The sequence below is a fragment of the Dermacentor variabilis genome, chromosome 3, assembly GCF_050947875.1.
Source record: "Dermacentor variabilis isolate Ectoservices chromosome 3, ASM5094787v1, whole genome shotgun sequence".
NCBI classification, from domain to species: Eukaryota; Metazoa; Arthropoda; class Arachnida; order Ixodida; family Ixodidae; genus Dermacentor; species Dermacentor variabilis.
In genome coordinates this window covers 50,429,857-50,446,387 of record NC_134570.1, presented here as the reverse complement: position 1 = coordinate 50,446,387, position 16,531 = coordinate 50,429,857, and the positions used below count along the sequence as shown (strand labels likewise).

At 46.6% G+C, this 16,531-nt stretch overlaps 2 protein-coding genes across 3 annotated transcripts in view; one reads left to right on the top strand and one right to left on the bottom strand.

The window, feature by feature from the left end:
* Nucleotides 1-27: 27 nt before the first annotated feature.
* On the bottom strand, nt 28-1,718 carry LOC142575580 (uncharacterized). The gene has a single exon (XM_075685063.1). It carries the CDS (start codon nt 1,410-1,412, stop codon nt 138-140), a length of 1,275 nt encoding a protein of 424 aa, XP_075541178.1. The 5' UTR covers nt 1,413-1,718; the 3' UTR covers nt 28-137.
* An 18-nt stretch (nt 1,719-1,736) lies between these two features.
* Nucleotides 1,737-16,531, top strand: part of CstF50 (cleavage stimulation factor subunit 1 Cst50) — a 28,543-nt gene continuing 13,748 nt past the window's right edge. Inside the window, exons 1-7 of one of the 2 annotated variants that reach the window (XM_075685062.1) lie at nt 1,744-1,982; nt 2,637-2,764; nt 3,566-3,643; nt 5,338-5,430; nt 5,570-5,610; nt 9,246-9,368; nt 10,736-10,954. In XM_075685062.1, coding sequence (XP_075541177.1) covers nt 1,924-1,982; nt 2,637-2,764; nt 3,566-3,643; nt 5,338-5,430; nt 5,570-5,610; nt 9,246-9,368; nt 10,736-10,954 — 741 coding nt within the window. In that variant the 5' untranslated portion in view covers nt 1,744-1,923. Of the gene's footprint in view, nt 1,983-2,636; nt 2,765-3,565; nt 3,644-5,337; nt 5,431-5,569; nt 5,611-9,245; nt 9,369-10,735; nt 10,955-16,531 lie in introns of both variants that reach the window. The other variant, XM_075685061.1, reaches the window with a different exon arrangement.

The window sequence follows — 16,531 nt, the reverse complement described above, 5'->3', positions numbered from 1 at the left end:
TCCAAATGCCACATCCAAAAGGCTATGCACACCAAATAAACTTCTTTATTTATTATCATTATAGCACATACTGTCATAATGCATTCTGCGTCACTATAGATATTAAAATAACTAAAATAAATAAAATTTTAAATGCTTTATGCATAAAGAGAAGAGTGAAGGATTCCACACTTTCTTATGTCGGTCAGCACTGTTTCCATGTCCCGCGACGTGATGGTAACACGGCCAGCTTTGTGAGCTATCACGCCTGCACGTTCAAAAACTGCCACAACGGTTGCTTCACTGGCCTCCTGGAGTGCTTCAAGGGCTGCTCTTTCTATCCTCAAATCGTGACCACCTGTCGTGTGGTGCCGCATGATCTCGCGCACCACTCTCTCGAATGGCAGGCGCGGGATTAGCTTTCGTATACTCGCACGTAACAGCGCTATTTCCTTGAGCACTCTGTATTCTACTGGCCTTTTCGCTGCGGTTCCCTGCTTTTGTTGTTTGGACGGCCTCAAAATGGGCGACGACGTGCGCCCCTGCGTTGCCCTGTCGACTTCCGCGACGGGTTTTGCCCTAGGCGCATCGTTTTTGCCGCTCATTGACGTTGCAGCACGTTTAGCGCGGGGTTCTAAAGCAGGTTCCCCACAGCGAGGCGTGCTTGTGGCGCTCCGCGTCGGCTGACGTCCGGCAGGATGCTGCAAACTAGCATCTGGCTGTCTCGCCCCTCTGACTCTGTCGGGAGGCTCGACTTCGGGCACAGTTTTCTCGGCACTGCGAGCACTGACTCGTCTTGAGGAGGCCGGCGGTGCCCTGTGAAGTCCCGAACTGTCCTCACCATGACTCCAGAACGACTGGTGTCCTGATGCTCCTGGACTGCCGGCAGGACTGTGATGTACCGAAGTGCCCTCGTCAGGTTGATAAGATGTGCGCCAGAACGGCTGGCGTTCGGATGGTCCTGGACCGCCGATAAGACTGTGATGTATCGAACTGTCCTCGTCAGGTTGATAAGATGTGCGCCAGAACGAATGGCGTCCTGATGGTCCTGGACCGCCGATAGGACTGTGATGTATCGAACTGTCCTCGTCAGGTTGATAAGATCTGCGCCAGAACGACTGGCGTCCTGATGGTCCTGGACTGCCGGCGGGACCGTGATGTACCGAACTGCCCTCGTCAGGTTGATAAGATGTGCGCCAGAACGGCTGGCGTCCGAATGATCCTGGACTGCCGATAGGACTGTGATGTCGAGGCTCTGCAGGGCCACGCGATTCATCATCTTCTCGGTCGCTCATTTTCAGTACGGCCGAGCTGAGGGATGTTGACCCCGACGACGATCTCGACGCCGCCCATCTTGACAGAACTCGCCAGTTGCCCTGACGTGACCGTTCGATCCTCGACGAGTCCGGGTTGCTACCTGTGATGGGCGCCATTTATAAACTGCAGTATATCTTTTAGTAGCGTAACGCCAGTTTGTTACGTTTGAAATGCCTGCAAATGCCAGCTAGACAACCACGGCAGGCGCTGACCAGGAACTGTGGTACCAGGAACGCTTCCAGCGTTGGCACACGTCTCTGGTTGCCCGTGGTTTCGAGCTGCCGCTTAATCACAACATAAAATATTCAATTTCAATTAAGTTGAAGGATAAAATGTTGCTAATTGTTTTTTTTAAATTCAGGATGGATAATCTAATATTTAGACGTGATTGTCAGTCAGCGCCATAGCGGCGAAAAAAGCAATCAGTAGCTGACGGACAATTTTTTTGTCCGGCCTGCACGGGCTGCGTATTTTGAACGTGGTGTTGCTGAGACGCCGGCGTTGCGTGGCTGTTTTTGCGGTTCAAGTGGTTCAAGTGCCGTCGCTTCCTTGAATTTCACCTTCCGACAAACGTTTCCTTGCCACCGGGTTATTAGTTTCATCAGTTCCAAGTTTTACAGGCTCGAGATGCTGAACAATACAGCCAGCATCAAGGACCGGGAGGCGCTCTACAGACTCATTATTAGGTGAGCACCTCATTTACCTAGAGAATGCTTACAAATCCGACATTCAGCGTGTTTCTTCTGCTCGTTAACGTTATTCATTCGTGTTGACTTGTGTTGTCCAGAACGTCGCTTATACTGGGATAGGTGTCATTACTTAGCTACCGGAACATGTGTCGAATACTCGGTCCCAGCTGAATATTGCTTTTGCATTGAATGCTGCGCAGTGTTATGCGTGCAGCAGTTCTGTGCACAAATGGGGAGTGTGCAGTTGGCTGAAACGTAACCTGCATGGGCGCAACCAATCACACACACGAGTTTCGATTAACTTACCTGACACATACACGCTTTTAAAACGTGCGACAATGTTATGTGCGCGTTCGAAGTATACGCGTGTATCCTAAAAAAGGTGCGTTTAGCAACTGGTGCTAGAAGACGTTGCTGACCTCGTCCAAACCGCATCCAACATAGATTCGGTGTTCGCGTATCATCTCTGCTGCAATGCATGGTGAAACGTCGTCTGCAAACGTTGTCACTTGGCAAAGGAAAATGAGCCATTGCAAAGGCCGAGTATGTACCCGTGTCTTTCTTGTGAAAACTTTGTAAAACTGCGATTGCTAGCTCGTAGCTAACAAGTCTGCTGCAATGTTTGTTTATTCATCTTTTTTTTTTCCACAGCCAATTGTTCTACGATGGCCATCAGACGCTTGCAGTCAGCCTGTCCAACATGGTAAAGGCGCACCCAGCGTGCCCCCCGTCCGACAGATTGCTGAACATAGTCAGCGCTGGCCTGCGAGCTGAACAAGGTGCGTGCACACCTTCCACAACCGGAGAGTGTAAATCTCAACCCTACAGTATTAGATTCCTTACTGATTCCTCATTATTACTGTCTTCATTTGCACTTTCTCACTCGATTGTAATTGTGAGAGCTGCCGCTAAGCATTGGAAGTATAAAAAGATAAATTATGGTCTTCCCTGCTGTGCATGCTATGCTGCCGAAAGAAGAGCATGCACCAAGGGACTGAGAAATCAAACTAAATAATTCTTTGATTTGGTGAGCCCATCTTTACAGAGCGCTTCGCTGTCTTAAAGAGGCACTTTGGAATATTAGGTTACGCTTTATTAAAATTATGCTTCTGCAATAGCAACTACGAAAAATAGGTGATGACACCATTGAGAAGTTTCTGCATCAGGTAATTGCAATATCCAAAAACTCCAGGGCTAGTACGTCAGCGTGACATCAAGGATTGCAACAAATTTTTTTGCATTTCGGCCATTGTGATTCAGTAAAATTTAGTGTAACTTCCTAACTTCAGTCCTTTGCTCTTTCATAATACAAATTAGTTCATTTTTAATGACAAGAGATTAACTAGACTTGAGCAGGTGGCGTCGACATCCATGACGTCACTGTGACCTGGTGAAGGAATTTCAAGGCGTCATTGCCATCAGGCTCGTTATTGCTTCTTTTCTGGTGTACCAAGTATTTTCTAGCTGTAAAAGTGGCTTTTTTGGTATTGTGGAAGTTTTAAGTCACTAACACAGCTCAAATTATTTTTCTCAGTAGTATCCCTGTAATGCCATGAGTGCTTTCTTTTCTTTCCTTACAGAATTGAAAGGCAATAAGGTTTCAAACTTGGACCAACCCTACATGGGACCGGGAATTGACTTGGAGTACGAAACTGAAGGTACAGATTATGTTTCAACGATTTGAGGGCTGCTCACCTTTGACAGTGGTCCACTAAAGTTTTGATTGCATACTAGACAAGTTTGTTCCAAGCAAAGTAGCAGCTAGACATTTGATCACCATCAGCCATATCTTGTGTCAGTGGACTTCATCCCGTGCCTGAAAATTTCTTCATCTTGTTGCACCGTCCACATCTAATCCAATGCCACCCTTGCCTGTGCTTTCCTTCCCTTCACACCTATTCCATGGTCGGTATTCCATAGTCAGTAAAAAACTGGTTATTGGCTGTATGTATTGCCTATGTGTAGTGTCACTTCCTCATACAGGACTCTGAAACCACCTCTGGTGATTAAAAAAAGGGGCGTTTCTGGTCCCTTCTTCACATAATGCGGGGCCAGCAGGGTCATGCATATGATGGTCATCAGGGTAAAAAATTGGCAGTTGCTCTATATACGTGGCGGCATCAATCATGATCATTCATCTAGCACTCCTTTGCCATGTGGTCACATACCCTCTCTTCCTCATCGTCTCTCTTGCTGTTGTGCACAGTCGACTGATTTTATCTCGTACAGTGTGTATTGTGCTGCGTATGGTGTTGTTGTGCATGCAGCGACAACAGCAAAGCTGAAGAATGCTGAGCCCTGATCAGCAAAATTTGGTTGTTTTTGTTATTGATGCGTGGCATTGATTTAGTGTCTGCATGTTTTCTAGAGGAGTAGGTGATGATGGGGAGAGAGTGCCCATGGGGAGAGTAGTGAAGGTGAGAGAAGAGCTACTGACTCGCCTCATCACCCCAGAGTTGTTTAGTGACCCTACAATCTCGGTTACAAATCAGCTACTTGCGTTTCCTCTCTTATTCATGCTGCCTTCATATAACCTTTTAATTAATGTACACCTAATATAATCTTTCCCATCACTCATTGCATGGTGTTTAGCTACACGGTGGAGGAGCAGCGTACATTTCACGTGCGGTGGCGGTTCTGTATGGAGTCCGTATGCCATGTAGCCATCACACTACCAAACAACCCTGGATAACTTGATCCAAATGTTTCACTACTTTTACTTTGCATAAATATTAACTGTCACATTTTCTTTAAGTTATAGCACAATGTCCATCTGGTGTATTCTGCTATGGTGACAGTACCACTATAATTTGCACAAACTTGTGGTATAAGCTTTGCACCATCACAGTTCATTTTGTAAATCGGGAAGAGGATGGGAGTAACTTGAAATTGGCGATAAAAGTGCTTTTAGACATTAGATTCCAAAAAGTGATCTTTTCTGCCCACAGGAGCTTTGTTGTCCATAGAAATGAAGTGAGGCCATTGAGAATGACCGTGATTAATTGTAGTCCTTTGTAAACTATTGTTGGAGTGCAGTATTAATGGCATTGTTGCATTCAGCTTCTTGCGGTGTAGCAAATAGGGCGAAACTTTTCAGAATTGAGAATTGCAACTGCCTGCGGATGTGGTTTGCAGATGTGGATGTGCCTTTAAATCCTCAAGCTCGATCAATACTTGCCAGTTTGTACCAGTATTGTCAAGGAGGAGTCCTACTCCTTCTTTCACGGTGCATTTTTCTATTCTTTGCTCTGCAGTAGCAAGTCATACGCATCAGCGTTGCCTTTGTTCCCAGTATATGTTTCTCCGTGAACATTTTAGATATTGTAAGTGTAACATTACATCATTATTCCAGCCGCCTCCCTTGCGCCTGAACCTGCCTTGTACGAGACCTGTTATGTCACATCACACAAGGCACAGTGCAGAGCTGGAACATTCAGCCGTGATGGTAAGTAACACCTTTGCTTTCTTTCTGGGGTCGTCAGAGGGTTAGCATCAGGTGATACTTTATTGCCAAAGGAGTTTTGTGAGTTGTTTTATCTTGCAAGTGTTTTGCAATCTATTTGTCCACTTGTTTACTTGTACAGGGCAGCTCGTTGCAACCGGCTCAGCTGATGCTTCTATTAAGGTGAGTTTGATTTGCTTTCGTAGCTTCAAAAGTTAGTCATAAAAAACATGGACACAACATGCAAACGAGGAACTCTTGCTCCCATGTTTTGTGTGCCTAAGCTATCAAGCTATGGATCTTCAACAACTTGCTCAACTTTCTGTTGAAAGTTTCATTTACGTTTTTTCATCGATGCTAATGAATTCTCCTGCCGCAGTCATGGCAGCTTTTCCTGCATTTCTTGAAGATGTTCCAAATACATAAGACATGGAATCCATGACATCATGTTGACAGTAGATGGTGCAGTTTCTTGTATATGAAATTCAAATACAAAAAGTTTCATCTTCGCTCTCTACGCTGATTAGCAACCCTATTCTTCCAAAGAATCGCAAACATATGCAGTAGTAGATTGTTGATACAATCCGATTTCGTACAACTTCCCGGCACCAACATTTGTAATCGAGAACAGAAAAAATGATCCAATACAGTTAGCTTTTTTTTTCTGCTTAATACGTTTCCAGAAAACACAATCTTTCGGCACCAATGTTCAGTACATTGCCAAACTGCGGTTGTGTGATGCATCTTACGGCTTCTAGATTGCATGTGAACAAGAAAAGGCGCGGGGCAGGCCCGATCAAGAGCAGCAGGCACCCGCCACGGCAGCTTCCCTGCAGTACTCACCCGTCCATGCTGCGGGAAAATGCTGCTACGCACTCAGCTTCCTCTTATGGCATCAGCAAATCTCCTCGCCAGTCGTTGTATATTACATTCGCAGCTATCACTTCCAACCCTATTGCGATAGGCACCTTCACCTATCTGTTTTCCAGCACACATGCCATAGCTCCGTTGGAAGTGTACGCACGCCTTTAATAGGCAATAACCCAAACATGCTGCAGGCTGCTCAAAGTGAGCATCATGTTTCGTACTGGCGGCATTGTATTGTGGCAATGCCCACCAGCTCAATTTCGTTTCCTGTCGCCGTCTTAAAACACTAGGCAATATGAAAATGACACGTGTCCCGGGTCACTCGGGATCCACCAGCGGCGTGCGTCAGCATCTCATGCTGCAATGACTCATGAAGTGCTTCTCGTTATGTAGATGTAAACTACAGTCGAGTCTGCCAAATATTTTAGTGACTTCAGATCGTACGTTTTATCGCTTAGTAAGTTTTTTCTCACGTTTTCCCCAAAAAATGTGCGAATGAGGTTTTACTGTTTCTTAACGAATCATCTGCCCCTCTGAACTGGTGTAGCATTTTTCATTAAAAGACGCCTAAAAACAGCGGGATTGTGTACATAAATGTGGTGCAACTCTTTTGAGAGGGGCCTTCTTTCATTTTAAACATTTACAGAGGGACGTGGAAATGTTTAAATATGAATATGTATGCACTTGGGCAATGATGCAGTCACATTTCTATAATATGTTCATAGTTCTGAGTGTTTTTGCGACTTGCCACAATGATTCGGTGGCTATAGCATTCCGCAAGAGGTCATGAGTTGGTTACTCGCAACTGCGGACGCATTCTCATAGAGGTGGACTGTAAAAACACTCATGCTGCTAAATTTACGTGCACTTTATAGAATCTCAAGTGGTCAAAATTATTCAGGAGCCCTCCACCTTGGCATGTCTCGTAGGCTTGGTGTTGTGTTGAGAGGAAGTTTTAGCTCGAGGCCAGCTCCAGTGTCCCCATTCGAATACATACATGCAAAATGCAGAAAGCTTTTGTGAGACAGCCGCTGAAAGGATATAGAATGAAATTTGTGCCCTTTGAGAGGCAAAGTTAAGTTACAGTGACTGTAGAAAACAAAGCTTTGATTTATAATTTCTTACAAAAATTTTTTTCGAAATTTGCAAGTTTCAAAGAAATAGAAGCACAAAGCTTACAGATCCATAACTCCGCACTAAAAACAGATTTCGAACTTCTGTGAACTGCATCTGTTAGAGCCTCTCACGTGGACATTTGTGATTTATGAATGTAGAGTTTACATGAAATTGTTAAGTCTTTCCAAGGATTTTGCAAAAGTCCTTCTCACACCTCCGTGGTATATTTGTAAGCAGTGTGTAGTGCATATTTTTGTCCGTTTTAGATGTATTTACGGAATTTACAGAATTGTTATACTGTTGTTTATTGGGCAGTTACAGATTTATCAATTTCAGACACAAGTTTTGTAATTGGGAAGTTTGAAAATAAATAAAGAAAAGTACGAAGTTCACAAATTTGTTGTTCTGTAGCAAAAGCTGATGTCACAGTTCTGTAAACTGCATGTGTTAGAACAGCTGAAGCAGACGAACTTAGTATATTAATTTACAGCTTTTGTGGATTTTTACAATGTTTACGACAATTTTTGAAAAAGTCCTATTCACAAATTAGTATTCACAAGCAGTAGAGCGCCCTATTGAGATTCAGCTAGCCAGCCGCATGTCGTCTTCCTTGTCTTCACCCGTCATGGATGCCCCACATCATGTTCAGGTGTAAACCTAGAACGCACGTAAGAGTGTCACAATATTTTACAGGGGTATATTGTATATCAATTTTGTCTTGTTTAGACATGTTATGAACTTCAGTTTGAAGACTTTTGATATCATTTTTCATTGCTGACCTACAAATTTGGTAACACCAAATGTGTGTTTTTCTAAAGTTTGCAATTTTAAACATGTTTGATGAAAAAGTCGATGGCTTAAATAAAAAAAACAATTTCGTTCCTCCACTAGGTTCTATGTTATTCTTTTAACGTTATGAGTCTCGTCAAATTCTGTGCACTGGTTCCCAGGAAGAACGATTTCTCTGTTTTCATGTATTTAGATAGGAGCTCCCAAGCTAAAGATTCCTCATTCTGAGAAAAGCAATTTCTTCATTCCCATGTATGCATTTATATTTCGAGCTAAATCTACCTTTTAAGAGGAAGCTTCAGCTTGGGAGCTCTTACCTGAATACATGACAGAAAAAAATCGTTTTCCTTAGCAACCACTGCACCCATTTGACTATATTTGTTGCATCTAAAGGAAGTTAAAATCTAGTAGCTGTAGGAAGGAGAGTTTTTATTTAGGCTGTCAATTAAAGAAAATGAAAATTGCCAAATTAGAGTACCCATGCTTGAAATTCACTACTCTATAACTCAGCAATAAAAGATTATCAAATAATTTTGTTAGCCACCCCTAGCAATACCTCTGAAGAAGACAAAATTGATTATGCACTGCTTAGAACTATACCACCAATCTATGTGTAGGACTTTTGCGAAACCCTTATAAAAATTTTAACAATTTCACATGAACTGTAATTTCATATATAATATTTGTCCACTTGAGGTTCTATAAGGGATGCAGTTTATAGAACTGATAACTTGTTTCTGGTGCACAATTATGGATTTGCAAACACTGTGCTTCTGCTTTTCTTGTTTTTTATGTGCCAATTTTCGGCAATTCTTTTAGAAAAATATGAGGCTCTGAGTAAAAATTTTGCTTCATAGAGTTCGTAGAACTTTTTTTCTCAGATGCAACAAATTGCATTCAGATTTGGTCCAGCGGTTGTCTCACAGACGCATTGCCATATTTTATGTGTATTTGAATAGGGAAATCGGAGTTGGCTCCGAGTGAAAGCTTCCTCTGAAACCCTGTGACTCATTAAACCGATCACTGTTTCCATGCGTCCCCGACAGATCCTCGACGTGGACCGCATGCTGGCCAAAAGTGCTATGCCCCCCGAGGTGGCCGCACAAGAGTCGGCGCAGCAGAACATGGAGACACATCCCGTCATTCGCACCCTCTACGACCACATCGAGGTGAGGCCACTAGTGCCAGAACTTTCGTCACGTTGCCTGGCTTTCTTGTCGTGAAAGTCGTGCTGTGAGCAGCTTGAGGCAGGCTGTGTGTCGTGGTTTCTTGGTAGTTACGGTCTGCTTTCTAATTGCAGTTGCTGATTGTGCCCGCTTGTTGGACATAAATGACTGCGACAATAGTTTAGTATTTTGCATATATCAAGTGGTTTCTTACTTACGAGCAGTGACGGCTCACTTGTGGGCTCACTCTACGTCTTCCTGTGCTGGGTCAGTAAATAGCTTCATAGGTGGGCTTCTCAATTCGACATGCTGGCATTCGGACAGAGACCTACTGTAGGTTCAAGCACTGAGCCGAAGGGCCAGGCTGGCTCCTGCCACACGTGTGGTACTTCTTTGCAGGAAAGAGAGATGTCTAGGATGGGTAAAATCATTTATTGAGCCGAAAGAACACTACGGTATAAAATACACTCGGCACTCGAGCTCACAGAGTGCACTCAGCGTCCATTGCCTCCCCAATGGTGGAGAAGAGCAGGTGGCAATTGCGTCGAACAATGGTCTGTATGCACATTGAAAAGAGAGATGGACGCTCACGTGCGTTGCCACGTGCCTGTAGTGTCTGCCGCCCATTCTTGTGCCCGCTTGGCTTCCATGCATGCGGAGATGGTGCTCCTCGGTCGGAGCTAATTTCCAACATCACGTCCCACGACCCAATCGGAGGGCCACGTAGCGTGACTATTCGGAACGCGGCCTCGATGCTTGGAGAAAACAGTATGGGGCTGAGGGACAGACAATGGTTCGGGAGTTTCCTCTCAATAGCAAAGGGGCCTAGAGCCGGAGAGCACTACAAGGACTGCGCCCATTGGATTGAAGGAACTCCCACATTCCTCTCCCTGAATGTGGGAGTTCCGTCTGGCTGGGAAATAAGCCGACGGCATGCATTGCTAGGGAAAGGTCCTCCATATCAGCACGCGTCAGACGTTGCAAGGACCAGTAACTTCCAGCCTATGTGAAAGAATATGGCAAAATGAGAACTGTCTCTACACTAATAACATATTTATAATAAGACTAGAAAAAGAAGGTAAATGCACGTACATTTAAATAACACATGGCTTATACTGTACACAAACCCTGTGTAAAATAACTGTTAGATAAAAACTATTATTCGCTACAAAAACACCACCTAAAAATGTCTAAGAATATAAAACGTGGAAAAAAGCACCCTGGAGCCTCCACACTCAGTGCTGAAGAGTTCAATCTGAAACCAGTGCGGTTGCTGGATCAGCGGCCACCGCATCTGATTTTGGCTCGGTTGGCGGAACACGTTGTTCTTCTTTGTGGGCTGCCTCCTCATCCGCCAGCGTCTCCTGCAGGACGAGCGCTGCAAATTCGGAGTCCTCCCGCAAGCTCAGCCAGCACAGCTCGGCCAGCTCGCAGTCCGTCGACGGCGCCGCCGCAACAGAAGGCCCCGCGGAGTCGCCTGCTGCGCTCCTTCTCCTCTCCTCCGGGCGCATCCGGCCGGTGTAGTGGCAGTCAAGGATGACCAGCGTCCTGCACTTCCCGCAGGTAGCAGCGTCAGCGGGGAGGGGAAGGTGAGCGCCGCCCGAAGCAGCGTCCTTTACAGTGAATGTGTGCCCGCTTGAAGCAATAGGGCAAGTGGTGCTGGCCCCCCTGTCCACTCTCTGGCCATGCTTTCTCTGACACACACCAATGAGGTGCCGATACACCCTTCCTGGTACTTCCAGGTGGCCACATTCCGCATCTTCCGGCCAGCCTCTGTAGGTGTTGCAGATGGGGCAGTCAGCTGAGTAGCAGGCATCCTTGTGGTGGGAGGGCCTGAACATGCACCCCACTGTCAGCGTTGGGTGCAACGATGGCCCGAAGGTGCGACAAAAGTAAGCGGCTTGACCATTTTAAGCAGAACTGGTTTGCCACTTGAAGGTACTGACGGAGGCAGCTGTCACCAACTGTCGAGAGTGCATATGGTGGCGGGAAGATTCTACCAGACACCGGCAGCAACAGTGTTAGCAGCAGCTGCAAAGGTGGCACTCGTTTCTGAGAAGGCGGCAAGGAGAGAAGGGAGGCAGAGAACGGGAGGTCGTGCCTCTGGCTAGACACTCTGTTTTTCTTCCTTGCGTGCACGACAAAATACTTGTGGCGCATGCACTCTGGGCCTGCAGTGGATCCATGTGCAGGGAAAGCAATGCCCGAAGCATCCAAACCATGCTGTCACCTTCATATACAAAAAAACTCGTGAGGTTGCACCCCCACTCACCTCCCCTTCCCCGCTTGACATTTCTGCAACTAGTCGCAAAAACGAAGAGACGAAAGAATGAGCACATTAACCAACCCTCTACAGATATGTATGATGATAAATGGAAGTGAGAAGCTGGGGCAGTTTGAAAATAAGGGCACGTACACGAAGGAGACTAAACCCTGAACGCTGGAACTGTGGTTTGCTCGTATCTCTGCGGGTAGTCCTGAAGAAAAAATGTGCTCACTTGCAGAGGCAGAAAGCAAAACCAGAGTGTTTGTTTTACCAGGAAGGTCTGGAATTGTGCGGGCAACTTCGCAGTGGTCATCACCTTACAGGGCACCAGTGTGGCGGCTGAAAGTGGTCAGGAGTACTTAGCGTTCTGTCTCCCAGACCCAACGTTGCTGTGCTCCGGCACCAACACATCTAGCCTGCAGTGGTAGTCTTTCAATCAGCAATATAAATGCAGGCCCTGGTTCTCACCATCTGAGGGTCCATCGGCTGACACACAAAGGATAAGAGCCATTTCTTCACGGGGTAAGGCCCCAGCCATTTTGGAGCCAACACAGCAGAAAACCCTTTGCTGGCATCACTAAGGACGTGGTTGCATTTGAGCAATAAGTCGCCTGCCTGAAACCAGAAGTGGTGGTTTTTGTGGGCGGCAAGCTGGGCATGATGCCCCATTACATACGAGGAAGGTCCCCTTGGCCATTCTCAACCTCTTCTTCTTGGTGCTGTGCAGAAATAATCAGCAGATTTGCCAGTTCTTGACGAAAAGTGTGAAAAGTAGGGGAGAAACGGGTGGACCGGTCTTCTGCTGTCTGAATGATGAACGTGTGTTTGTTCATGTGGTCTTCCCAATCCCTTTGGCTCTTGGAAAAGGATGGCAGCATCCACTTCGCAATATGATTGAAATGTTCCGCGAGGTTGGTCAAGGTGTGGTAGGGCTACATAAGGTGATGCTTGGTCCAAACGGAAGTACACGTCTTGCAAAACACTTTTCCGTTACCAGACACTCCAGAAATCCAAAGCGTGTGAAAACTCCTGTCAGTTTGTCCATTGCTGCCTGGACCGTCACCATATGAAGTGAAAAAAATGCCCACTTCTTGAAGTGATTGATATCTACCAAAAGGTGCTGAAAGCCCTGCCTACTGTTTGGGAAGGGTCTGAATAAATCGCAGGCTGCAAACAGTCAAAGCCGCTGACTGTCAGTCGACTTTATTAAACCTAGTGGATGGCCACCATGAGATTTCAACATCTGAAAGACGTGGCAAGTTCGACTATAAGAGAAAACATCCTGCTTTATGCCAGTCCAGGTGGCATTGCAAGTGAGTTTTCCAAAGTCCTTTGAGGTGCTCAGATGTCCATCCACTGCTTCATTGTGAGCGTAACGCAAAAGCGCGTACCTCAGATTCTTTGATATCACTGCCTTAAACAGGTCAGTGGACTTTCCCTTGGTAGCCATATGTCTCGGCATGAGCCCATGGTCCAACAGGTAGGAATTTTCAGGGCTACCAGCAATAGAAGCTGGATTGGGCCCTTCTGCACTTGTTGCAACACCAGCACTGTTAGAATGCTCCATTTCTGTGAGGCCGTTACGAGCTCTTCACGGCTGAATGTAATCGCGGCCTTCCCAGAGGGAAAGCTGGTTTCATTAAGGGGGGATTATGCTTTGATGGATAATCCCTTCGGCACACCCGCAATATCATCATTAAGAGGTGACGTTCATTACAGGCACAGTTGTGGCCAATGAAACGATTTTTACCAATAGCTCCAGCTGATCTTGCACCCCTTTGGCACACTAAGAACTCTTGCCCCCACTGAGGGAGAAGTCTCATTACCGCCTGGCTGCACAGCGCCAAAAACCTCTTTTACTGCATTCTCACGTGTAAAGGGCAACCCGGAAGTGACTTCCCTCTTTTCTTCAACCATCCCTCCACTCGTACAGGAGGGCACATCGCCAGCTTCCATCTCCCTCCACTCATCTCCGGCACTGGCTGGGTGGGGAAGTGGGGCACACAGAAGTGCCTCTGCAACAGCGCTCGTTCTCCCCCTTCTATATTGCTCTGAAAAGTCGTGCTATACGAGCAGCGTCCAGTGCACCAGCCAACCTGCAGGTTCGCAAAGCCTCATGACAGCTGAGCACGTTGTGATTCGTCTACTCGACGAATTTCGTCTAACTAGACATTGAATTTCTGTGGTGCAAAGCACTCCTTTTACATTGCAGAGCAGTTCATCTCTGCAGCGAGCAGCGCCTGACTAGCAAAGGGTGCAGGACACCGTTGGGATTCCCGAAGGAGGACAGCCCCGATCCTAGGTCACACGTGTCAGCCTGGACAATGAATTTCCTCGTGAGATCAGGCAACCTGAGCCGCCCTGAGTGGCTCGTGACAAGCCACCAAACGCCTGCTCTTGCTCCTGACCCCATGTCATCCAACAGATTTTCTGAACAAATTTGTTAGCAGTGCCTGGAGTCTCGCAGTGGAACAAATGACTGATAGAAATTGGCCATTCCAAGTAAACGGAGAGGCCGTTTCCCATGCAACGGGGGCATGGGAAAATATAGAAGAGTCTGGAGTAACTCTGAGTTCAGCTCAATGGAACTGCTGCCCAAGGTGAACTCAAGCAACTGCACTCAAGTTTGTGCCATTTGTGCCTTAGCTGGATTTAGCGTTATACCTACTGCCATGAGCCCCCTCATTGTGCCAAATATGCTCCTCAGTTTGTGGGCATATTATAATTTTGTCAAGGTAGCATGTTGCATGGGAACACTTGGCCTTGCCTAGAATTTGATCCATTAACCCCTGAAATGTTGCCTGTGCCCTGCATAGGCCGAAGGGCATCGTCCCAAACTTAAAAAGCCCATAATGGCAAGTGAAAGTTGTCCTTGCTCGGCGTAAGTTCCATCTCTACTTGGAAGTAACCTTTAGCAGCATCCAGAGCCATGATATACTTCGCCGAACCTGCACTGCTCACAATTGACTCAATGGTTTGCAGCTGATAGGCATCTTTACAGGTCAGTGCTTTCAGCTGATAGTAATCAATGCAAAGGCGGAAAGTACCATCTTTCTTTCAGATCCAGGACAATAGGAGATGCCCAGGGGCTATTGGAACACTTTATGACACTGGTTGCTAGCATCTTGTCAAGCACACCATCAATAGCCTGCCTGTTGGGCACTCTAACAAGCCTGGGATTACATATGAGAGGACGCATATCTCCCATTTCGATCTTGTGGTGCACAAGGTCAGTGCAACCTGCATCATCCATGAACAGGTCATAATAGTTGGACAGCATTTTGGACATGTCAGATTTTATTGCGATAGCAATTATATGGACACTACAGGTGGATTTTTGGCAATGGTTGGAACCGCCGTGAGGTTCCGCATGAAGTCTAATTGCAATGAGATTGTGCCTTGTGTCATATGCTGTGAGTGGGTGAGCCAGGAGGATGGTGGTTTGATGTGTGCCACCCTCCCATGTGCCCAATGTTGGAGGTCATGTGATCAAGCGTACCTAAGGTGGCGAGGAGGACTTGAGCACGCATTTCCTCCTTTAGCCCAGCTGTGGTTGCGCATGGTTATCTGTGCGGCTGGGCGCATTGTGGCCTCTGTGCCCCATTCTTGGAGATAATCTGCGGTTTGGGCAATGGCTTGGCAAGCTTAGATGGCTGGTTGCTTCATGAACGCTGTATTCCTGCGTGCTCAGTGTTTAAGGTTGCGAAAACGTGTTGAAGTGAGAGGCAGCATGAAGTGATTGCTCCCCGAAGCCGGCGCTATTCATCATGGCAGCATTGTAACAGCTATTGTTTGGGGTCATCGAATGAGATCTCATTTTTTCCTTTGCGAGCATGAGACCATGCTTAATAATTTAATCAGGAAGTGAATGTTTGCTGCAATTTGCACTGCCGATAAAAGCATGAACGTTGCTTTGTGTAGTTGTCTTAATTGCTATTGCTAACGGTGCTTCACCTTTTGGGCAAAACTGCGACTTCTCTGTTTCAGATTCAACCCTACTGCACTAGCAATTAAAGGGTGGGACGTGCCACCGTGTGCAGGCAAGGCAATACACGTGACAGTGTCTGCCAGAGAGGGATCAGCCTCTTTAGCTAAGAGTGCTGTATGGATGAAACCCTCGCCCTGCACTAATACATGCGGGAGCCATGGTGCTGGTGAAAGGCTTCAGAAAGGACAACGATCTGGGACTTGGGAAAGAACTTGCGGCTCAGAATAATGGGGACAGTCAAGCCATGTAAGTGAATGAAGCAAAAGCGCTTCATTTGCCCTCTCTCGCCAAACAGTCACATTCACTGCACTGCCCGCAAGAATGGAGCTGCTGGAAGGCAGAAAGTTAAGCATTCTCTCAAGCAAGCAAAACATTTCGGCAAGATAGCCAAACTCTGTCGCTGAACAAAGAGGCACTGGCCCCTGTGTCAAGGAGCACTACAATTTTACGACTGGCAATGGTCACAGTGATTAATTGCGTGGGTACATCCGAGGGTAAGCCCTGCACAACATTTGAGGGGGTCGGGGGGCAATAAGTTCAGTTGAATGTGTCTTAATGCCCGACCCCCATCCCCTTTTTCCAGGCAGAAGAGTCGAACACTGGGCCCTGCCACTTGCATTCTTGCGGTTGAAAGCACTTTGTTCTGTTTGCCCTCCTCCGCCCGCTGCGCTGCCCTCAGGCAGTTTTAGGAGCATGTTTTCTACATGGCGCGCATTAATCTGGAACGTTGTGCATCATTTAGGAGGCAGTCTGGACCTGTGCACCACACTAAATGCACACCGTGCATATGCATGTGGGTCTAAGGCTCTCTTGCTGATCTCCTAAATTTGCCGATTTTCAATGCCTACTGCAAAGGCGGGCTTGCGCAGGCGATGGCTGCTAGTGTGATTGAGAGAGAGCTCTTGCCTTCGC

Excerpts from the sequence above, each read along its gene's own strand:
- LOC142575580 (XM_075685063.1), bottom strand. The coding sequence starts at position 1,412 with ATGGCGCCCATCACAGGTAGCAACCCGGACTCGTCGAGGATCGAACGG.